General features: G+C 45.0%; 1 protein-coding gene across 4 annotated transcripts; it reads left to right on the forward strand.

The window, feature by feature from the left end:
• The first annotated feature begins 7,802 nt into the window (after positions 1-7,802).
• Positions 7,803-23,225, forward strand: LOC147476535 (triose phosphate/phosphate translocator, chloroplastic-like). Of its 4 annotated transcripts, none has more exons than XR_015208985.1 (7): positions 7,803-8,006; positions 8,107-8,238; positions 18,797-18,874; positions 19,132-19,248; positions 19,673-19,831; positions 19,911-20,178; positions 22,285-23,225. XR_015208985.1 is itself a non-coding variant. In XM_086584320.1 (4 exons), the coding sequence occupies exons 1-4, from the start codon at positions 18,646-18,648 to the stop codon at positions 19,694-19,696; spliced, it is 273 nt and encodes a 90-aa protein (XP_086440446.1). In that variant the 5' UTR covers positions 18,499-18,645; the 3' UTR covers positions 19,697-19,845. The 4 variants fall into 4 exon arrangements, 1 of the variants encoding a protein (XP_086440446.1); XR_015208986.1 differs by having other exon boundaries at positions 7,803-7,966; XR_015208987.1 differs by lacking the exons at positions 7,803-8,006; positions 19,911-20,178; positions 22,285-23,225 and adding an exon at positions 18,587-18,699 and having other exon boundaries at positions 8,131-8,238; positions 19,673-19,809.
• The last annotated feature ends 659 nt before the right edge of the window (positions 23,226-23,884 follow it).

Below are 23,884 nucleotides of genomic sequence, written 5' to 3' on the forward strand. Positions count from 1 at the left end.
CAGGGGAAGCATAGTGTTTACTGACGCGGACTTGAAGGCGGACGACTCCCCGCACGAGGACACATTGGTAATCACGGTGGCAATGGGTAATTACATGGTGAAAATGGTACTAATTGATTGTGGCAGCGCTGTGGATTTGTTGTTTAGAGGGACAATGGAGGAGATGAAGATCGATAGGAAACAATTGAGACTATCATAGACAAATCTGTACGGGTTCAACGAAAGCATGACTGAGCCTTTAGGAGAGCTCTTGCTCCCTGTGACAACGGGACCGGTGGTAGTGTTCTCTTGATTAAAGGTGGTGGACGCCAATTTGCAGTACAATGCCATTCTGGGGAGGCGGTGGATTCACGAGATGAAGGCGGTACCATCCACTTACTACCAGGTGATCATATTTTCCACCCCAACAGGGATGTATAAGGTTCGCGGCGATCAGGTGATGGCGAATAATAGTCATCAGGGGACAGTGAAGAGGTTGATCCAAGGAGATGAAGGAGAGACATCGAGTCATAGGAAGAGGCGGGCATAGCAATTACATTGTGCCTCTGCGGAGGGGCAGACAGAGTTGTCAGCGGTACCGAAGACTCTTGATGAGATTGAGCTAGTGAATTTGGGGACAAGGGAGGAAGAGAAGTTTACGTTAATAGGGTCCAGCTTACCTGAAGAGTGGAAGAACAAACTGATATAGTTCCTCTCTGAGAATAAGGATGTATTTGCTTGGACAATTAAGGACATCACTGGATTAGACCCGGGTTTTGCATGTCACCATTTGCACATGAGGGAAGATGTTAAGCCGGTGAGGCAAAAGATGTGAAGTATTAGGCCAAAGTATGCAGAGGGAATTCGCGAGGAGGTCGCAAGGTTAAAAGGAGCTGAAATAATACAAGAAGTGGAGTTCACGGACTGGTTGTCCAACATCATCCCGGTACCGAAAAAGAATGGCAAGGTGCATATGTGCATCGATTTCACAGATGTCAACTCAAAGTGCCCCAAAGATAGTTACCCCATGTCGCAAGTGGATGAGCTAGTGGACCGAACGGCGGGATTCAAAATATTTTCGTTCATGGACGCATCGATGGGGTATAACCAGGTCGTGATGTATGGACCGGATAAGGAGAAACATCCTTCATAGTGGAAGGGGATACATATTGTTATACGAGGATGCCGTTCGGTTTGAAGAATGCCGAGGCCACTTTCCAGCGGCTGGGAGAGAAAATGTTCGAGAGCAAGATCTTAAAGGGAATCAAAATATATATAGATGACATGGTGGAAAAGAGCATGTTAGAGGAAGAACACCTAGAGGGCCTGAGAGAGACATTTAGCATACTGCGGACACACAATTTGAAGCTCAACCCAGAGAAGTGCACATTTAGGGTGACCACAAAGAAGTTTCTGGGATACATTGTGACTCATCGAGGAATAGAGGCCAATCCCGAGCAAATACGAGCACTGGTAGAGATGCCTTCACCGTAGAATATTAAAGAAGTATAGCGGCTAGCTGGAAAAGTCGCGGCATTGAACCGGTTTATTTCTAAGTAGTCAGTACTCCAGACTTCGTTTGGATGACCGAATGTGAGAAAGCGTTTCAAGAACTGAAGGGTTACTTGGGCAAGGCACCTTTGCTGTCGCAGCCAGAATAGGGAGAGAGGTTGTACCTATACCTGGGAGTTACAGAGTACACAGTAAGTTCAGACCTCGTCCGATTGGTTGATAAGGTGGAGAAACCGGTGTACTTCTAGAGTAAAACCTTGTTGGATGCGAAGACTAGATATAGTAGAGTGGAGAAGTACGCTTTGGCATTAATATTCTCGGCATTAAAGTTGAAACCTTACTTTGAAGCACATTCGGTAGTGGTGGTAACATCTGCCCCTCAAGCAAGCGTTGAAGACGGAGAGGTCTGGAAGAATGCTAAAATGGGAGTTGATGCTGAGTTCTTATGAAGTTCAATATTAAATTAAATAAGGACTATGAAAAAAGCACAGGTAGTGGCGGAGTTTTTGGCAGAGTTCCCAGCGGAGGATCCCACTTGGGGGGAGGAGATGATCATGGAGCCTAAACATGAGGGGGAACTGGACTTGTTAGATCCATGGGATAAGAGGAATGGATGGAGAGTGTTTGTGGATGAGTCCACCTTGGACACGTGCAGTGGGATAGGTGTCGTAGTGGTTACTCCAGATAATGACCGAATAGAGTTATCTATGAAGTTGGGGTTCGCGGAAACCAACAATGAATCATAATATGATGCTGTGATAGTAGGATTAGGGATGGCAGAGGATTTGGAAACAGTGTACTCAGACTCAAATTTGGTGGTGTGCTAGGTAAACGGAGGTTTTGTTGCTAGATGTGCACGAATGTTGAGATATTTGGAGATTGTACGCAACAGAGCAGCGAAGTTCAGAAAGATCAGGTTCATACATTTGGGTCGCGGTGAGAACAGACATGCTGACGCCTTGGCTTACGTGGTGGCTGCAATACCGGGGTCAGAAAAAAGAACCATAAGAGTAAGGAGGTTGGAGAAATCGAGTATCGAGAGGGTAGAGAAAATATGCCAGACCGCGGAAGGGGTAGGAGGATGGATGGACCCAACCAAGCACTTTCTGTCCGGAGGGGAGGTGGTTGATAAGAAAGAGAGGAGAAGGTTGGAACAGACTTTGCGGAGGTACACGCTGATAGAAGGGGAGATGTACTGAAAGAATTTTGATGGACAGCTGTTGAGATGCCTAGGGCCGGACCTGGCATAGGAAGTACTGGCAAAATTGCATGCGGGAGATTGTAGGAGTCATTCTGCTGGGAGAACTACATCGCATCAGCTGTTGACGCAAGGTTACTTTTGGGCTCATATGAAAAGGGACGCAGTAGAGTTTGCTAAGAAATGTGAAAAATGTCATATGTTTTCTCAGTTAATATTTGCACCATCAGAGCCGCTGCACAATGTATCAAGTCTATGGTCATTCGCTATGTGGGCCATGAATATTATGGGTCCACTGCCTATGGCCAACGGTAAGAGGAGATTCATGCTAGCCACTACAGATTACTTTACTAAATGGATAGAGGTCGTGGCCTTGCAACAGGTGAAGGAGGAGCAAGTGATTAAGTTTTTATGGGAAAACATTATATGCGTGTTTGGGTTACCCCATTCCATCATAACGGACAATGGAACACAGTTCACGGGGTCAAAGGTGAAAGAGTTTCTGCATGGTTATAATGTGAAACAGGGATTCTCAGCTCCCTACAATCCCGAGGGTAATGGACAGGTCGAGTCCGATCTTCTAACAAGACCATAATGAACAACCTCAAGGGAAAGTTGGAAAATAGGAAAGGGGCATGGGCCGATGAACTGAGTCACGTGCTCTGGGCTTACCACACTACACCGCGAACCTCCACTAGAGAGCCTCTTTTTCATTAGCATATGGCATAAAGGCAGTGATCCCGTCTGAGATGGTGGCATCCACAATGCGCACTAAGGCTGTTGAAGGGGGTTTGAACTAGGGCATACTGTCTAGAGACTTGAACTTGGCTGAGGAAAGGAGGGACGCTGCGCGGGTCAGACTAGAGGAGTACCACAGGCGCCTGCAAAGGCATTATAACAAGAGGTTGAAACTGTGGCAATTCCAAGTAGGAGACTTTGTGCTCCGCAGAGTGACTCCAAGTAGTAAGAAAGTAAATGACGGGAAGCTGGAACCAAATTAGGAGGGATCTTACACGGTAGTGGAGGTCGGAGGGGCTAGCACATACAAGCTGCAGACTGTGGAAGGAAAGTTGATAGAGAGACCTTGGAATGTAAGATTGTTGAAGAGGTTTTATGTTTAAATGTAACACCAGTCTAGAGCAAGAGACTTGGGCCATTTGTACATATATAATACAATGGCACTTTTGAGAAATTGACATGGCTAATTCATAGAGGCGGATCAACCTCGGAGACAAATGGGTGTGGGGGGAGCCCTTCGTGGACTTCACGTCCAAATCAAACTTAAGCAAAGAGAGTTGCCCCAACAGGCTCGTCAACCTTAGGGAGACAGCAGGGGGGGGGAGCCTTTCGCGGACAACACGACCGAATCAAACTTAGAGGCAAGGTGTTGCCCCAACAGGCTCATCAGCCTCATAGAGACAATGGGGGTTCGCAGACAAAGACGTCCGATCAAACTTAGGGGCAAGGTGTTGCCTCCAGCAGGCTCATCAACCTCATAGAGATAGGCTGGGGGGGGGGGGGGACCCTTCGCGGACATCACGTCCGAATCAAACTAGGGGCAAGTTGTTGCCCGGCCAAGCGTCGACCTCAGAGAGCAGCCGAGGGGGAGGAGCCCTTTGCGGACATCACGTCTGAATCAAACTTAGGGGCAAAGTGTTGCCCCAGCAGGCTCATCAAATTCAGGGAGGCAGCGGGTGGGGGAGCCCTTTGCAGACCGAAGGTCCGAATCAAACTTGATGCTAGGTGAGTTGTCACCTACCGGTTCTTCAGCCACCGAGAGGAGGGACCACCGATAATCCCGAGTAGAAGATAAGAAGGGGGTTCTTGCATTATTCATTGGGTTGCATGGGTTGTTGTGTAAGTAAAATACGAGGGCATGAGCAAATAGATTTCAAAGAGCATCAATACTTGATTAATAAAGAAGGCAGTGAAAGAGGTAACAATAGTAATTGAAAGAAAACATCCACAAGGTAAGAGTAATTGAAAGGAGTACAGAAGTTGCACAGATTAACATACATAGTCAGATTAACATAAATGGAATACACAAAAAGTCAAGACAAGAAATTTTCGATCTGATTCTCAAAGTGTTTTTGGGAGCGGCTCCATAGAGGGGGGGGGGGGGACCGCAGCAGAGATCTCATCATTGGTGGGGATGGCTTATGTGGTGTTATTTTCCATGGCGGGTCCCAGCAGTTTGGTTCCACTTGCAGCGTCAGGATTCTCTTCCGTGGACTCTTTAACAGGGGCAGACGACTTCTTGGGCAGGAGGCGACCCTCCTTGAGAAGCCGGTCATGCTCTTCTTGAATCTTCTTGGCCAGCCTCTTATCTGCCAGAGCATTGAAGCGGTTTTGGAGAGTGACCATATCCGCCTTGTGCTGCTCTAAAAGTGCCGCAATACTTTCTTGATGCTGTAGAGCAAGAGCATTTAGAGCAGATTGGTGCCGTTGGAGGAGTGTTGTACGCTGATGACTCAAGCGTTCATTGACCGTATCCATGTATAGCTGGTGGTTGGCTTCCGCAGTCTTCAATTCATCCTGGGCCTGGGTTTTGGCTAGGTCCGCGGCTTCTAGCTCCAGCTGGAGTTGGGCACAAGTGGCTCTTAGGCCATTAGGACCGTTGGATTCCTTCTCTAGAGAATCCACTTTGGCTCAAGCGCTGAAGAGACCGTGGATCATGTAGGAAATGTCAAGGCTCACCTTAAAATAAGAAGGACAACCAGTCAGAAATGAAAGATGAGGGAACAAGGGTGGAGATAAGAGAGGGTACCTTCTCCTAGTTAGTGTATATGGAAGTACAATGAAGATCAAAGGTACCACCTTCTACGTAGGCCATGTCTTTCGGCAGATGGGAACCGTAGAAGAGAGAGGAGACCACAATAGGATTCTCGAGAGCCGAGTCCGTGACATTCACTTTACAGTTGCACACCTTAAAAGTTGGGGCGAACACTACAGGGGCGATATCTCGGTCAGAGGGAAGGGCTGTCTCCTTACCTGGCTGGTGGGTAAGCTCAGAAGAGGCCCCGGGTTCAGCAGCCCGAACTATGGGAGCAGGTTCCTCGAACACAGTGGTCCTCGGTCGCTTACTTGGCGGCCCATCACTTACCGCGGTGGGAGAGACTTCCATCACTTCATCATCATCCTCATCACTGTCAAACAGCTTCATTTTGGTGACATCCATGTCTGCGGAGGAAGAGAGTGGAGGAGTGTATTGATCCTCCCAGGTAGAAATATATCTGTAAGAAGAAAAGGGTTTTGGAGCGGATGAAGGAAGGGGGTCACTGGGTACAAGAGCGGAAGAAGAATGTGAGGAATCGCGGATAGGGCGGCGGCGAGGAGTGTAGAGACGGGAACGTTTCTTGTGAGGAGGTGATGCTCTAGGTCTCCTTTGTTTGGAGGGGGGGGGGGGTGGGACAATAAAAGGGCTCGGAGAAGCCCGCGATGTTGTGAAGGTCAGGCACTTCTAACAATGGGATACCTGTGGATGGGTGGAGATTCAGAAAGGCAGCTTGGGCCGATCCTAGATCGCGGAGCCTTTCAAAGACGAGAGTGGTGACTCCTGAGTATATGCTAGATTTGGAATCCGGCCACCAACCTGCATGAGAGAACATCAACAAAACCGGTAAGGACGTGAGTTAATTGCAATAACAAAATGAGGCTACAACTAGACTCACCACTAGATTGGAAAGCAAGGTGATTAAGTGTCAGTCCGGAGGGGAGGTCCGCGGGCAAGAAATTCCCCGATACATACAGCGGGTAGTGATGCCATAGTTTGTCAGAAGTAGTGATACGAAAGACAAGTAGTGATACGAAGGACAAATAATTTCTTTTTGGGGTGGACACAGAAGGATTAGTATCCCACATTGACGTCCTTGATGCTGGTCTTTATGAAATAGTTGGAGACAATTTTGCGGCATAACAGTGGGGGATCCCCAGATTTATTATAATAGTTCGCGGCATACATCACCCTTCAGAAGTTTCCAATGCATTGGCAAGGAGGGATGTTGAAGTGGTTGCATACTTCGATATCCAACAGGGTGAGGGGAAGCCGCAGCCCGGCGACAATCTAACCGACAGTGACTACAAATGAGTGTAGTGAGTGACAGATGGCACGTGCTCTATGGTGATGTAAGCAGGGATTCCATAGGCTGCCCTAATCACATTCAAATTAGGTTTGCGACTTCGGGGAAGGGGCGGCAGTGGGAGAAGGAGTCGTCCAGACGTGGATGGGACCGCATCAGCAACCATCGGAGGAGGAGAGGCCACCTCCGTAGATTGGGAAGAAGAGGAGTCCTCTGAGTCAGACACCGACATCGAGCGAAGAAGAGGAACTGTTTTGAAAAAAAAGGGGAAGATGCAAACAATTGCTAAAAGAGAGGGATGGATGTAAAGATAAACACTAAATCAAAAGGCAAAGGGAAATGACAAACCTGAATCTGAGTTCCAGCAGAGAAAAGACGAGTCGGAGCAATCACCAAGGGTCTCAGTGGATCGGAAGGTGAGTGAAGGGGAGGAGACGCTGAAGAAGAAGAGAAGAAAAATGAAAGAAAAGCGAAGTGAAATAAGTGAGGAAGAAGGAATGAGCGGGACTTTAAATAGGGGAAGGGTAAAAGGGTAAAATCCTTAGGGTGAGGAAACCGAGGAGTCAATAGGTGATCCAGCGGATGGACGACATGTGGAGGCTCAGAGTTCGAAGGGTCAGTGAAAAAACGCACGTGATGAGTGTTCCTTTCAGCGCACACATACCGATGATTGGTCAGAAAAGGGCGGCTGGGTGCCGCGACGAAGAAGTAGATAGTATTCTCTACCCGGCCTATATAGGGCCGCGAAGTCGAGAAGGGGCATCTGTAGTGGTAGAATCTGCGATAAAAAGGATCTGATGTAGTGTGACTCAATGCAAGCTGTGGTAGTGAAAATCGTGGAGTAGGGGATCGGCATGGGGATGGGACGAGGCAGGATATGCGGAGAACTCGTGAGCACAGTATCAGGCTGCGGTCACGCAGGTACACGGTAGAAACCCTACACGTGGAAGAAAGGGGAGCGAGGGATGACACGACAGGTGGACGATCGAGATGGAAGAGAAGTGTGTATAAATAGAACAGTGAGAGAGAGAGAAGGGGGGGGGGGGGGAGGGACGAAAAAGAAAAGAAAGAGAGAGGGGCGAGACCTAGGGAAAAAAGGAGATAGAGAGAGAGTGGAAGAGAAGGGATCTAACACATTGCTAATGCCAAAAGCCAGAATATGCTCTCCAGCATTCTAAAGAAATGGGATCCCGACTTGGTTGGAATTGCAAAACCCAAAACCAATTCCGTCCCTACAAGTTTTTTTTCAAAACCTTGGGTTTAGTTCAAGTTTCTTAAGCAATAATAATGGAACTGACACTCCCAATCTTTGTGTATTTTGGAAAAATTGTTTTGCAGCCCTTCATCTTATTGGCAGTTCTAAGCAGCAGATTACAATAAAAGTGCAAGGCTGTATCATCTGATTTGTGCATGCAAGCTCGCTTTACATACACAGAAGAAATCTTTGGGCTGAATTAAGCATCATTTTGGGTAACAACCTTCCTATTCTTAAGCTGGAAACGTTTTGTTATCTATCCTGACATCTATCCATTTCAAAAAGCGCCATTGATTTTGTAGCATTCGAAGTTGGTTTTTGTAGGGGAGCAGTATCCTTATTAAGGAATATAGCGCACGCGCGAAGCATAAGCGAACTCAAGACATCGACCTACAAGACCGATCTGTGAGCAGCTCCTTTCATGTAGGTGGTATGCCTAAGCTCGTTCAAGGATGTCTTAGGACGAACAAACTGCTGGAGACAGAACGCCTCAGAGAAAGTCACCACCAGGTGCAATCATTACAAAAATCTTACTCGTACTTCCCACCCCCGGGAAATAGGGACTACCGCACCAACTTCCAATCAGCCCATGACTCATACTAAAACCAGCCCAACACACATTCATAATCTCCACCCTACAAATGTGCAAGAGATACACGTGTCTCTAGGATCAACACTCCCTTAGGCCTATAAATACGACCTGCTTGAACTACGTGAGACCTGATTCTTCTCTCCCCTGAAAAACCAAGAGAAGATACGTAGGCAGCTCGCTCCACAGCGAACTCGGTCTCTCCAAAAAACTTCAACCCATTTCCCTCTTTTAATCACATCTAAAGAAAAACCTAAAAACCCCCTTTACATTGGCGTCGTCTGTGGTCTCGATTACTTGAGAATCCACTTTAACATAACTCAAAAATCAACAATTCTCAAGCCCACGAAGCATGGCAAGCCTCGAAGGTCAAGTTCAAAACCTCGCAAACTAGCTGGGTTTAACAAACGAGAGCATTTCCTTGCTTAGGCAGGAAAATGTTGCTTTACGAGCACAAGTAGATGCTTACCAACATCAACCAGTCGGTAATGTCGCTGAGAACGGCATCAACGAAGTTAATCAACAGATTAATGAATTATCGCAAAGGATCGGCCAGAGTGCGGTAAGAAAGGATGCGACCCAGATTGTTCAAAAAATGCTCAGGACATACCGTGCGTCTCCATTCAGTGCTGAGGTCCTCAATAAACCCTCTCCTCAAGATTTTATCCAGCCACGCTTCCCAATGTATGATGGTAGCACATGCCCCGGTCAGCATGTGGCTCGCTACATCCAAAGTCTGGCGCTTTACAGTTCCCCTGAGTTTGATCACCTTCACTGTCGATTATTTCCAGCCAGCCTCAAGGATGGCGCACTTGATTGGTTCTTCTCACTTGAGCCTGATTCTATCAAAACCTTCGAACAACTTACTGATCTGTTTGCCAGTCAATATGTGCATAACAGATGAAAGAAAGCAGATATTGACTCACTGTTCCAGCTATCATTCCGGGAAGACGAAACCATTCGCCAATTCTTAGGACGGTTCAAGGCCGAGCTGTTATGTATGGAAAGCGGCCTGAAAGAGTCTTTTGCCACACTGGCATTTTCTAACGCCTGTCGAGTGTGTAATACCGACCTCTCCAGATCATTGATGAAAGAACGCCCAGAAACGCTGTCTGAACTGTATGCTCGGGTCGACAAGTATATTAAGTTGCAAGAAAGTTTGAAGTCCAGTGGTTTAGCCGAAGACCAGGAGGTGGCAGCGATCTCTGATCATACCCCGCGTGCCAAAAAGCGATCCAGGTCGCTTGCACCAAAGGCAGCTATCCGACCAGACAACAGCAGAGCGTTCGCTGTCTTGACACGCTCCCCTAGTTACATACTGGACAATATCCAGCGCGCCTCATACTTCCGACTAGATGTGAGGCAACCAATAGATCGACCTGACAAGCCCTACTGCGCATTCCACAAAGCAAAATGCCATGAAACCAATGCGTGCTGGGGGATTAAGCACTATCGTCAGGACTTTGTGGAAGCGGGTCATAATAGTACACTAATATTCCTGACAGAGATTTGCACCATAAACTTATGGCCCGCCGAGTACGCAGTCGATCTTCGCCTTGCCGTCACCACCAAGAGTTTCAAGCTCGCCCTCAAAGCGGAGGGGCGTCCCCAGAGACCGTTTCTGCCACGGCGGCGAAGACAACACTCGTCCGATCGTGACAATGCTAGAACCATTCATATGATTACTTTCCCCGATGATTCTGTGACCTCCTCCAGAGAAAAAAGACATCATGTCGGCGCTCTTCAGGAAGTGTATCATTTCACTTCCCAAGCAGCACATGCTCCGCCGGCTTCAGTCGCGAACTCAGGAGATATTATTTTCACAGAGGCTGACCTCAACAAGGTCTGCCTCCCTCACAACGACGCACTTGTCGTCCACATTAAGATTAGCGACTGGACAGTAAAGCGCATCCTGATCGACCCCGGGAGCTCGTGCGACATTTTATTCTATCACACCGTTCAAGAGATGAGTTTACCCAAATCAGTCCTCATAGATCCGATTGCCCCCCTTTATGGATTCAATGGCTCCAGGGCCGACCCCGTCGATGACATCATACTCCCAGTATCAGTAGGGTCCAAGGAAGACAAAGTCAGCTGCAATACACGCTTCAACGTTCTGGACATCAAGTCGTCTTATAACGCCATACTAGGTCGGCGGTGGATCCATCAAATGCAAGCTGTACCGTCAACATTGCATAAAGTTTTCCGTTTTCCAGGCCCTAGGGGAATGATGGAACTGCGTAGCAATCAGCTGGAAGCATATCATTGTAACCAAATCCTATCAGCAAGTAAGACCGATAGTGTACCAGTCCACATAAGGAACGAACCCACCAGTTATATAATGGCCAAAGACCTGGTTGCCGAGGTTAGAGCCAAAGCATCAAAACAGCACGCTGGGGGGTCCAGCAAAAAGGTTCAGTCGTCTGTTTTAACTCCAGAAGTCACTCCAACCATTGTCGATCCATCAGATCGAAACCCAGAAGTCACATCAGTTGCTGTCAATCTAGTAGTCAAGACCCCATAAGTCACCTCCGTTGTTGTTGTTCCACCAGTTAGCACCTCAAAAGTCGAGCCATCATGTTTCGCGCAACAAATATCAATTCCGGCGGTCACTTCGGATTCTGTTGTCATAACCACAGAGGCCATTCCAGCCCTTGTTGTCGTCGCCACAGATATCGATCCAGCTCCTACGGCCAATTCCACTCTCCCGCAGGCCGATAAAGTATTACCATCTGAGGGAGCATCAACGCCAAAGACAACACCTTAACATGCAGACAAAAAGCGAGTGAACCTAGGAATTGACGATGATCCCAAGTTCGTATATGTAGGGGCTAACCTTGACCCCACACTCAAGGCCCAACTTGTAAACTTTTTGGCCATGAATAAAGATGTTTTCGCTTGGTCGTATATAGATGTACCTGACATAGATCCTAATGTAGCATGTCACAGATTAAATGTAAATCCCAATGCTAAACCAGTTCGCCAACGACCTCGCCGATTATCCCTGCGATTTCAGAAAGCTATCAACGACGAGGTCAACAAACTCAAGCAAGTCGGTTTCATCAGAAAGGTAGACTATCCAGACTGGATCGCCAACATCGTTGCGGTCCCCAAAAAGAATGGAACAGTTCGCCTATGTGTCGATTTCATGAATGTCAATCAAGAAACACCGAAAGATAGTTTTCCCCTACCTCGCATTGACCGACTTGTCGACCAAATCTGTGGTCATGAACTTCTCTCATTCATGGACGCCTACAGCGGATACAACCAAATTCCACTCGCTGAGGAGGATCAAGAGAAGACCTCGTTCATCATCGAGCAAGGAATTTATTGCTACAACGTTCTCCCGTTCGGCCTTAAGAACGCTGGAGCGACATATCAACGTCTGGTAACTGACATGTTCCAAGACATGTTAGGAGATACCATGGAGGTTTACATCGACGACATGGTCGTCAAAAGCAAGAAAGCAGGCGACCACCTCACTTACCTCGAGCAAGCGTTCTCCAGATTACGCCGAACTCGAATGAGGCTGAACCCAGAGAAATGCCTCTTTGGAGCGTCCGGAATGTTTCTAGGATATTAGGTGTCACAACGAGGGATCGAAGCAAATCCAGATCAAATTCGAGCGTTCTTAGACATGCCCGATCCACAGACAAAGAAACAAATACAGAAGCTATCAGGCATGGTCGCTGCACTCAATCGATTCATATCCAGGGAGTCAGACAAGTGCCGACTGTTCTTACAACTCCTCAAAAAAGGCGAGCAGTTCTCATGGAACGATCAATGCCACCAACCATTCACCACTCTCAAAGAGTACCTCACCACGCCTCCATTCTTAGCCAAACCAACAGATGGAGAAACACTGGGGCTCTATCTTGCGGTATCAGACTTCGCCATCAGCTCAGTTCTCTTCAAAGAGGAGAACAACTCAGAAAAACCGATCTATTTTACAAGCAAGGCGCTCACGCCAACGGAAAGGAATTATTCTTTCCTCGAAAGAGCCGTACTTGCTTTGTTGTATTCGGCAAGAAAATTCCGGCCATACTTTCAAGCACATCCGATCAAAGTGCTTACCGACCTCCCCTTGAAGAAAATCTTCCACAAAGAAAACAAGACTACTCGTATGGCAGTATGGGCCGAAGAACTCGGGGAACACCATATGGAGTTTGTACCTCGAACTTCTCAGAAAGGTTAAGTCGTCGCAGATTTCCTAGCAGATTTCCCTGTCGATGACCCAAATTGGGAACCAGAAACGGAGCTCGCAGACACAAAGGAACGTATCAAATCAGTCTGGTCTCTCTTTGTAGATGGCTCTAACAACCTGAGAGGGAGTGGCATCGGGGTCGTCTTAGTGTCACCCGATAGAACTGTGATCGAGAAGTCAGCTCGAATCGACTTCGCAACTTCCAACAACGAGGCGGAGTACGAAGCATTGATCATGGGACCGTGTAAATGGCGCCATTTCGGTGTCACGGGAAACTCAAGTCTTTAGTGACTCGCGAACCGGTCGCTAAGCCGATTGCAAAAGAGTACACTACCCATGAAGGTAATCTTTCGAAATATCTGCAAGTCGTACATCATTTACTGCCTTCTTTTAAGAAAGCTACCATACATCGTTTTTTGCGTGACGAGAACCGTCACGCAGACAGTTTAGCTTACTTGGCCACTCAAACACCGAATTGCGTCCCAAGACAACTACTCATTGAAGTAGTCGACCGACCTGCGTACCAAGTCGAGCACGCCTTAGCAATTAGCGATATATTCCCTCTCTCTGCTAATCAGTTGAGTCAGACATGGATGCAGCCTATCATAGACTACATCCAGCATGGCACGCTCCCTGTAGAACGTACCAAGGCTAAGCAAATCCCACATCAAGCTCGTCGCTATTGTCTATTTCATAACAAGTTATTCAGGAAATCTGCTGGTGGCCCACACTTGCGGTGCATTACTCCAGAGCAGGGTCAATTGATTTTTGCGGAAATCCATGAAGGAGAATGTGGAAACCATGCCGGAGGTCGCTCTTTAGCCCACAAAGCAATTTCACAAGGATACTTTTGGCCCCGTATGCAGATCGATGCCAAAGCATACGTCCTCAAGTGTATCAAATGCCAAACATTCGGCCACAACATCATCCAGCCCGCTCATGAGCTAATCAGTATAGCGAGCCCATGGCCATTTCACATGTGGGGCATGGACAATATGGACCATTCATTCCACAGAAAAGTACTTGTTTTCGATTCGTCTTAGCTGCAACCGACTATTTCACTAAGTGGGTCGAAGCCATTCCTTTAGCGCATGTCAAAGAATCACATGTCAGAAACTTCATCTGGACTCACATCATCACCAGATTTGGTTTACCACATACACTAGTGATGGGCAACGGTCCCCAATTCAAAGGCAGAACAGTTAAAGAATTTCTAGCAAAGTGGAAGATCGTTCATGCATTTTCTACTCCACAATACGCTCAGAGTAATGGTTAAGCAGAAGCCAGCAACAAAGCAATTTTAGAAAATCTGAAGAAAAAGATTGAAAATAACAAGAGCCAATGTCCAAACCAGTTGGAGAACATCTTGTGGGCTCATCGCACCACAGCTCGGTCCAGTACAGGCGAATCTCCATTCTCCTTGTGTTATAGCACAAAAGCCGTAATTCCCACCGAGTTAACAGTCACCATGACTCGGTCAGAGCTCGTAGAGACGGGACACAATGACTCCGTTTTAGCACGAGAGGTCGACATGCTAGATGAACTGCGTGACTTAGCCGCCATCAGAGTCGCTTCTTATCAGTAAACTCTGAAGAACTCTTATAATAAACACGTGCATCCTAGATCTTTCCACCCTTGCGATCTAGTGCTAAAGAAGACACAAGACGACTCCAAATTAGCACCTACATGGGAAGGCCCATACATCGTGGAACGCGTTGTAGGCAATGGAGCATACTGGATAAAAACCCAAGAGGGGAAATTGTTGCCTCGCCCTTGGAATACTTATCTGCTGAAAAAGTTTTATCAGTAAAACCACTGATGTTGTATGTTTTATTTTAGTATAAACTCAAGATTAAATTCCTTATGTTGCATATTACAATCTACTCCATTTACTTGCATTGAAAAGTCATACAATTCACACCGGAAGAACGACCAGTACACTTACATGCTCCAACATTCTCCGCGAGCCATACGCTGTAATAAGCTAGAACGCTCTCCGTAAGCAGACAACTCTCTGGAACTTACAGGCTCCACAGCCTCTCCAAGTCTTGTTAAGTCGAGGACCTATACTTCTAGGATCGACCAAACGAGAACGCTCTCGGAGCGCATACTCGGAGCTTACAGCTCAACAGACCTCTCCAAGTCTTGTTAAGTCGAGGACCTATACTTCTAGGATTGACCAAACGAGAACGCTCTCCGTGAGCGACGATAGCTCTCACGGAGCTTACAGGGCTCCACAAAATCTCCAAGTCTTGTTAAGTCGAGGACCTATACTTCTAGGTTCGACCAAACGAGAACGCTCTCTGTGAGCAGACAGCTCTCTGGAGCTTACAGGCTCTACAGCCTCTCCAAGTCTTGTTAAGTGGAGGACCTATACTTCTAGGATCGACCAAACGAGAACGCTTTCCGTGAGCAGACAGCTCTCTAGAGCTTACAGGCTCCACAACCTCTCCAAGTCTTGTTAAGTCGAGGACCTATACTTCTAGGATCGACCAAACGAGAACGCCCTCCGTGAGTAGACAGCTCTCTGGAACTTACAAGCTCCACAGCCTCTCCAAGTCTTGCCAAGTCGAAGACCTATATTTCTAGGTTCGACCACACGACAACGCTCTCCGTGAGAAGCCAGCTCCCTGGAGCTTACGTTCTCCAATGAGCATTACGCTTCTATAAGCCAACACGCTCTGCCTGAGCAAAACACTCTCCCGAGTTTTACTTCTAAGCTCAGATCAATGCACCTAGTGGAGAACTTTTAATTCTAGACGCAGATTGACTGGAATGCTACCAACATTTCTTCTCTTATAACATGATGAACAAGGAAGAAAGCGCTAATCATAGGCCAAACATGTCTCTAATCTAAGTCTTAAGCTCCTCAGTTATTTCAAGCCAAATGCATAAAAAGCAAGATGCTAACTACAAGTAATTAAGAAGAAATATACATCCTGAACACAAACAGTAGCAATGCTTGGCCAACGCCACAACAACTACATCCACCGATCTGCTGGGACTACCCAGGAAATCCAGATCAGTGTCTATTACCAATTAAACAAAACATCGAACTGCCACTTTTGTGGAAACCAGTTCTCTGTACCAAAATAGTGAACTGCTCAGGCAAGCCTGAAGACACAGCTCTATTGTTAACTCTCATATAAGAGAGGAGAATGTAAACAACACTTACAATGTTTAAACTGAAATAGACAACGGTAGATTCCATCATCAAATATCAGTCAAGACGTGCTTATCTTCTGGGGCAGCGCTAGTTGAAGTAGTGTGCCGCGCAGATCTCAGCATCACGCGCATACCTTGTCCCTGCTCCTCGCCTTCAGTCGCTTTCTTCAGGACGTGGTACTTCTCGTCCAAAGCGGCATATGCGACACAGGCCTTGGTATACGCCTTCTGTGCTTTGCGCGCTACCTTTTGACATTTTTTAGCATATGCAGTCACCTCAGCTAATTCCCTCTCTAGATCAGTCATATCAATTACCAATGCAACATTCTCGGCAGCAGCATTCTGATACTTGTTGGTCATCACTTCTAGCCTCCTCTTGTCAACCCCCCACGCAGCTCGCATATATCCCAGCTCGACGTGAGGGTTGCCATTCGTCTCAATGTTTTGCACAGCATCCTTTAGTTTATCATATCCTGCAAGGAACTGCACATACAAGATTAAAGATCTAAATTGCACTGGAAATAGACACAACAACGTAGCGCATCATAAGCTCACCAAACAAGCGGCCATATCCATCGTCCCCAACAGCGTCTCCATGTCCTCATCTTTCACCTCCACCTTGTCACCATCCAACACGATCCCCTTCAGAACGCTAGTCGCTATGGGTGCTGAGTGGAAGCTACAGTCCGAGCTTTTCACCATACGCTTCTTCCCCGTCTTCCCCAGATAGTAGAATTCACTCCCCACATCCCCACATCGCAGGGACAAATTCTCACCAGCGACTTGGCGACTTTTTGCCTCAGTCGCCGCTCGCACAGATGACGATCGATTAATGCCTACCACCGCGGGCGACCTATACACAATGCCACCAGCCGGACGACCAGCTCTCCTAGGACGCTTGTTGCTTTTGGCTCCTACAGGAACAGCCTTCCTCTTACCACGATCGCCATGAACACGAGGATCGAACTCTATCTCCTCCATTATCAGAGGTGAAGTTTCTCTCATGTTTCCTTCTCCTCTCACATAGGGGAGACACCTTGCCATGATCAAACCTACGATTAGCACCAATACAGCATGAGTTAAAACTATACACCAACTCCTTCTCAGGAAGATAGCATTCAAAAATGAAAACAAATGTACCTGTAGAAGCAGTGACGAAGGCAGTGTACAGAGACAAGGTAGAGAGGAGCTAAGACAAGAAGCCGAGCAAATACCTCTGGAATTCTACGAACAGTCTACTTATTATGAAACGTCTTTTCCCTAAGCACTTCATAATTACCTTGAGACGCCAAACGCCACCTGCCTGCCATCATTATGTTCCTTGAACCGCTCGCTTTCCTACACGTGTCACGCACATGAGGAAACACTGCCGTTTGCGGCAATGAATAGCTTACAGTACGTCCTATCCGATATACACGATCATAGCGATCTGATAACATCATTACGAGTGACACCTATAGCTGAAGACAATTTAACGACAAGACGCTCAGACAAGCCTACAAGTTACTCGTCGGTCAATTATCACCGCAGTGCATCCGACAGGCATAGTTATAGCAGTATCACCGTTCATACAGCTAATCAAGCAGACGACACACACGACGGGGAAACAAGAAATAAACATAACACGTAAACAAGAGAACGGCATGTTCGGACAAACCCCAACCACAGTTCGTTCTTTAGTCGAGTTGCTGAGCCTACTCATGAAATCCAACCCGGCTAACCAATATTCATCATCACATGGTTCCCCCAAACCAGTACGGGGTACCAGATCATTCAAAGCAATAGCATATAAAAACAAGAAAGGCGAACTGCCTAGGTTACCCCAGGAAACTAGCTTTATTGTATCACAACTTACAAGCAAACAGATGAACAAGACGAATTACATTATTATGCATCTTCAAAGTATGACAACTAACTCTCCAAACGCCAGTGACTCAATTTCCAGCATCCCTCCCGTCAACCACAAATGCACACTCCATCCAAATCCAAACTCATAAGCACATCGACACAACAGCTTCAAATAAGGTACCACGCCGAATGATCACCGGGTTAAGTGCGACACTACCGACATCTCCCCGCACTCGCTTTCCACAGCTGGTGCGAGACGACATCGTGCATGTTCCTCCTTCAAAGCTGCTATAGTCCGGCCTCCGCTCAACAAAGTCAGATCCGTAACGCCATAGGCCTTAGTAGCGGTCCGAAAGTAACTTTCTTTGTAAGGTAAGGCATACTGCTCTTCAAATTTACCAATTTCCACACACCGCCAGACGCTCTCTTCAAATTCCTCAGAAGTTTTGCCTCGTGATCTTCCTCGCTTCGATATCTTTCAAAGATTTTGCCGTGAGTCGAGCTTGGGTTCAATATTTCTGGTGTCCTTGGCGTACATGATCCTTCCTGAACATGGTGGTTAAACTCTACGGCAGTAACTATACTGTGGTCGGGCTATGAGTATGTGTAAAGACATGCTTAAAACTAAAGAATGTTATCCAAATGCATTTTAGTAATTGCACTGTAGTCGGGCAACAAGTGGGTTTTTCTTTAGAAGCTAAGCGTTTTACTGTGAGGTTACTTATTTTTCTGTGAGCTGTATCTTCGGGAAATTCAGGTGTGTCTATGGCATCTTTGACTGAGCTCTCATTCAACTAGCTTGGCTTCATTAGTGCAATGATTTCAAATATCTCATTCACTTACAGGAGTACATACTCAAAGAAAGCCATGGTTATCTCCCATATGATTTTTATTGTTTTATGTTTTCTATTACTTAATTAGACTTTACTTGCTCTCATTTTATTTGCTGATACTTACTTTGTCGCAGACTGATATGGATAGCACCAATCTGTATGCTTACATTTCCATCATTGCTCTTATTGTCTGTATTCCACTGGCTATCATTGTGAGTATCCTCAGTCAATTCTCCGTGTCAGATTTTTTCATATGCTAACGAATTAGACATATGCCTATACATATTTGATGCGATCTAATTTATCATTCTAATTAAGTGTTAGCTTTTCTTCATAAGTCTTGCAATTAATGTGTACTTATACCTACTACAAATGATATTTCCTAAGTCAAATGTAAAAGAATGTCTTCCTCTTATATAACGGAAATATTTTTCCGGATCGAATATTCTTGTTGCCTTTGATGTTACAGTTGGAGGGACCTCAACTGATGAAACATGGCATTTGTGATGCAATAGCCAAAGTTGGTATGACCAAGTTCATTTCGGATCTTTTTTGGGTTGGAATGTTTTACCACGTTTACAATCAGGTATTTTTCTTACTATCGTTAGAGTATACTGCAACGCGATTGTAAAAAGAACTGATAACAGTGTGGTAATACTGGCAGCCTCTTTTTAAGGGATAGGACAGATATTTTACTTGGACATTTAAGTTTCCATTTAGAAAGCAACCATGACAAACATATACATATCTCCGTACCGAAAGATGATATTACTCATTCCATCTTCTAGAAGACAAAACTATCTTCTGTCGTAGTAGTCACATGATTCATAATGTTGTATTATCTGCTTCGAATGAAATGAATGATGATCTCGAGAGAGTGGCACCTCTTACTCACGCAATTGGCAATGTATTGAAACGCGTGTTTGTGATAGGTTTCCCAATTGTTGTCTTTGGTAAGCGTCACTTTTCTCTTGCTTTGTTTTCCGGTTTCGGTTATGCTCGTTCCCCAGATATTCTTCAATCTTCAGAAATGAGGTGCCGAACAGGCCAACACTAAACTTCGTACAGGCAACAAGATTTCGACACACACAGGCATTGGAACAGCCATTGCAATTGCTGGAGTAGCAATCTACTCATACCTCATGGCCAAGATAGAAGAAGAGCAACGGGTAAGTCTTGACACTTGTTTGTTGTTTCAACAATCTGATCCTACTCAAGTGGACAGAAGGATTTGGACACCTGCAATAGATGGAGAATTCACAGTGGCAGCAGCTCATGAGCAAGTAAGAAAGAAGAATGCCAAACCCGGCTGGGCGTCATTTCTTTGGAAAGCCCTTGTGCACCCAAGAACAACGGCAATTGGCTGGAAAAGTTTGCAGGAGGTAATGCATACCCATGATAGCTTAGTGAAAAGGAAATTTCATGTTGCATCGAGGTGTTGTCTATGCAAAGAGCACGCGGAGACTCGGGAGCACCTTCTTTATCATTGCAAGTATGCTAAAGACAGTTGGAACTTGTTAAATTCTATGTTAGTGGTGATGTTAGGAAAGTTGTAACATTGATATATTAGAGAAACCAAGAATAAGAACAGAGAAGACTAGAGATTGATTAGGTTGGAGTTTAGAGTCTGAGAGAGAGTTTGTTCTCTATCCAGAGTTACATACTTATACTAACCTAAAATATGATAATAGCAACTACTAGATATGGATGTCCACACTTATAGAAACATGGGACTTTCCATATTGGACATATACTAATACTAATATATTCTAATACTCCCCCTGTTCGTAATTACATAAACTATGCAAATTACAACTTGGATTACAAAAAAACAAAAGATAATAATACTGCTCCTCCTTTTGCATAGAACTGTCTTTAGTTGAAGAACTCGAACGACTGTTGAGACATTCTGGAGGTGAAATTGTCGGTGTAGGCAATGGCCTAACTCGAATCTTGAAAGGTGTACCCACAAATACAACCGAAATCATAACACCGATTTAGTGGCGCTACCGCTTGGATACTACTTACTCCATTGGTTTTATTATTTTGTCATAATATAAAATGAAAACAATAACACTGACTTGATGTGTGCTTCTTGGCTACTACTATCAATATCACTGTTAATGTTAACAAAATACTATTATGGGTACTCCTGAAACATACTTGCAGTTGAGGCTTGATCGCTACCGAAACATAATTGCGTTGAGGTTGATTTGCTACCGAATCTTGAAGATGAATAGTGGAGATGTCATATTGAAGACTGAATAGTGGATATGCCTTGTCATGAAAAGTTCGTCAAGGCTTGCTGGAATATGGAGACATGAGTACTCTTCCTCATACGTCTCCATATTCTCTTTCCCTCATATACTAATGAATGTCTTCATATCTCCCTATTCTCCCTCTCAAGTTGGAATATACAAGTCTGTTGAAACATACAAAGGCTTGTCTATTCCAACTTGAACTTAAAACTGAGAAAACTAAATACCAACTTGTACAACCAACCAATGCCCACTTCAAAAAACTATACCTCATACTCCAATTCACAAAAAAAAATCTAACAGAACATGCATCAAACAATACTCACTATAGAGAATGAAGGGTGGGTCGCGCATTTTTATGACTGCGAACTTCGGGAACAGTGGAAGATGGAAAGAATAATTCCTCGTGAGATAAAGGTCATGTGCCCCTATAATACTTCAAACAAACAACTTGATCATGTTCTAAAAACGAGATGTAAGACTGACATCGCATTCAACCGGCGGAAACTAGAAACCCAAACATCCATAATGGCATACAAACAATAATACCCCTCCAATCCTGGATGAGAGTGCAAACTACTTTCCAAAGGCTTGATACTTCAAAAATCTCGAAAACTTATGTGTGGAGGCATGGAGCAGGCGCCGTCAAGGCCAAAACTCCGGGGATCTGAGAGAGATTGTGCCCCTTATCTTATCAATACTAAGACAGAGAGATTGCGGAAGACGTAGATTGCAGAAACGAAACAATACTAAGAAACCAATACTGAGAAACTTCGGATCTCTCTCCTAGCATTCTTCAAACAAACTTTAAACACTAACAGAATCTTTAAAACTTACTTTAACATGACGATGAATAGTACCGTGAACAGTATCGGTGAATAGTACTCGTGAACAGTGCCGGTGAACAATACCGTGAACAGTAAACTCGCCAGAGAAAAAATTGAAACTTGAATTGAGATATAAAAACTTCTTTTTGTGAGAAATCCTTCTTCTTCTTGAAACTTGACTTGAATACTATACTAAAAAACTTAAATAAACTTGATTTTGTTTCTTGGTGAGGGATTCCTCTCCTAGCATACCACTGAACCTCGCTCTGATACCATGTTGAATTCTATGTTAGTGGTGATGCTAGGAGAGTTGTAACATTGATATATCAGAGAAACCAAGAATAAGAACAGAGAAGACTAGAGATTGATTAGGGTTGGAGTTTAGAGTCTGAGAGAGAGTTTGTTCTCTATCCAGAGTTACATACTTATACTAACCTAAAATATGATAATAGCAACTACTAGATATGGATGTCCACACTTATAGAAACATGGGACTTTCCATATTGGACATATACTAATACTAACATATTCTAATAGAACTTTCTCACTAACAAGTTTAACATTGGGCAAGTTTGTGGCGCCAATGACATCCTCATGCTATGTAAAAACAAGAGTCCATTGATAAGGGATCTTTGGTCTGCAGCAGCGATCACTTGTCTGGTGGAAGTTTGGAAGACTAGAAATAAGATCGTGTACAACAAGGGTCAGGCTAATCTCTCCTACACTATCAAGCGCATTACTCAAGCGGTGAAGCACGCATACAATTTGTCCAGAAGTAACATCAACAGTATTGTATCTGACCTCGCCACACTCCATTCATTTGTTCTGCAAATTAACGAGGCATAGAAGAGCGCCCCAAATTTTAGAGTGCTACTGGGCTCTCCCCTCTGAAAACACTCTAAAAATTAACACGGATGGTGCTTGTAGAGGTAACCCAGGCTTGGCTGGTTGGGGTTCTATTTTTCGCGACAACATGGGTCTTGTGGTGGGAACACTTATAGGAGGTCTTGGAGTTTTGACAAACTACATTGCTGAGTCTGTTGCTATAGTGGAGAGCATAAGGAGAGCAATTGACATGGGCTGGACTAATATTTGGGTGGAATCAGACTCCTCCGCAGCAGTCAAGGCTTTTCAAAGTGGCAAAGTTGATTGGTCAATCAAAGCTAAATGGAACAAGGTTAAGCAACAGGCTAATTGGATTAATGTAACATGCACGTGGTGGGAGTTGAATTTTAGCGCGGATTGTTGTGCTAAGAAAGGCGTGCTGCTACCAAATGGAATTCAACAATGGTGGGGGTTGCAAACCGGACTTTCTACCCTGATGTAACTTACTTTAGATTTACGCACTGAGGAGGTCTAGAAGAGTCTATTTGGACAGTTCTTCCTCCAACTTTTTTTCTTCTTTGTAATATTTTGCTCTTAATTATTACAATTACCCTGAGATTTGGTGCCAACAAGATTGAGTTATTTCTTATAAATTGTGTGTTGAAGAATGCTATGGCATTGCACAGGATGACTACTCATTCATCAAAAATGTTCGCAGAAGCCCGAGAAAAGCAAGTGCTGCTTTGGAATTATCTATCTACGGCTCGTAAAGGTTCAAAATGTTTCTCAAGACATCTTTTAAAGTGCATGGCGCACAATGTAGGTTAAGCCTACTAAAATATAAAGATGCCTTTCTCTCTTTCTTAATTCAGTCGTTTAAGTTTCGTTTGAAAATGGTATTGCATTGCTACGTTCTGTGTTTGGTCACCACGTATTCATAAATTCCAAACAGCTGTGTTTGATCACTTTTCTTGGAAAAACTTGATTGGTGATAATATCATCTGAGCCAGAGAGATTTATAGTACACCTAGTTCATGAAAATTGTGTGAGATGTTTTCTGACATCCGTTTGACAAATAGAATATCATTTTAATCGTACTTCGCCATTTTGCTGTGTAGGCAGTAGGTTCTTAGGATTTTCATTAATTTCTTAGAATCCACGGCGCGACTAAAATACATAATCTGACCAGCTAGACTGACGTGTTACTATCAATTTATCATGAATAAATTGTGACAATTTCGGTTAATTTAATTTTCGGAACTTATATTTCTTGATTTAGTGGGTCAAACACTCAAACCGAGTCTTTTGGATA

Source organism: Coptis chinensis, chromosome 9, assembly GCF_015680905.1.
Source record: "Coptis chinensis isolate HL-2020 chromosome 9, ASM1568090v1, whole genome shotgun sequence".
In the NCBI taxonomy this organism is placed as follows: Eukaryota; Viridiplantae; Streptophyta; class Magnoliopsida; order Ranunculales; family Ranunculaceae; genus Coptis; species Coptis chinensis.

Coding starts and splice junctions, on each gene's coding strand:
- LOC147476535 (XM_086584320.1), top strand. CDS start 18,646: ATGATTTCAAATATCTCATTCACTTACAGGAGTACATACTCAAAGAAA. Junction 18,700..18,796: donor CATACTCAAAGAAAGCCATG/GTTATCTCCCAT, acceptor ACTTTGTCGCAG/ACTGATATGGATAGCACCAA. Junction 18,875..19,131: donor GTATTCCACTGGCTATCATT/GTGAGTATCCTC, acceptor TTGATGTTACAG/TTGGAGGGACCTCAACTGAT.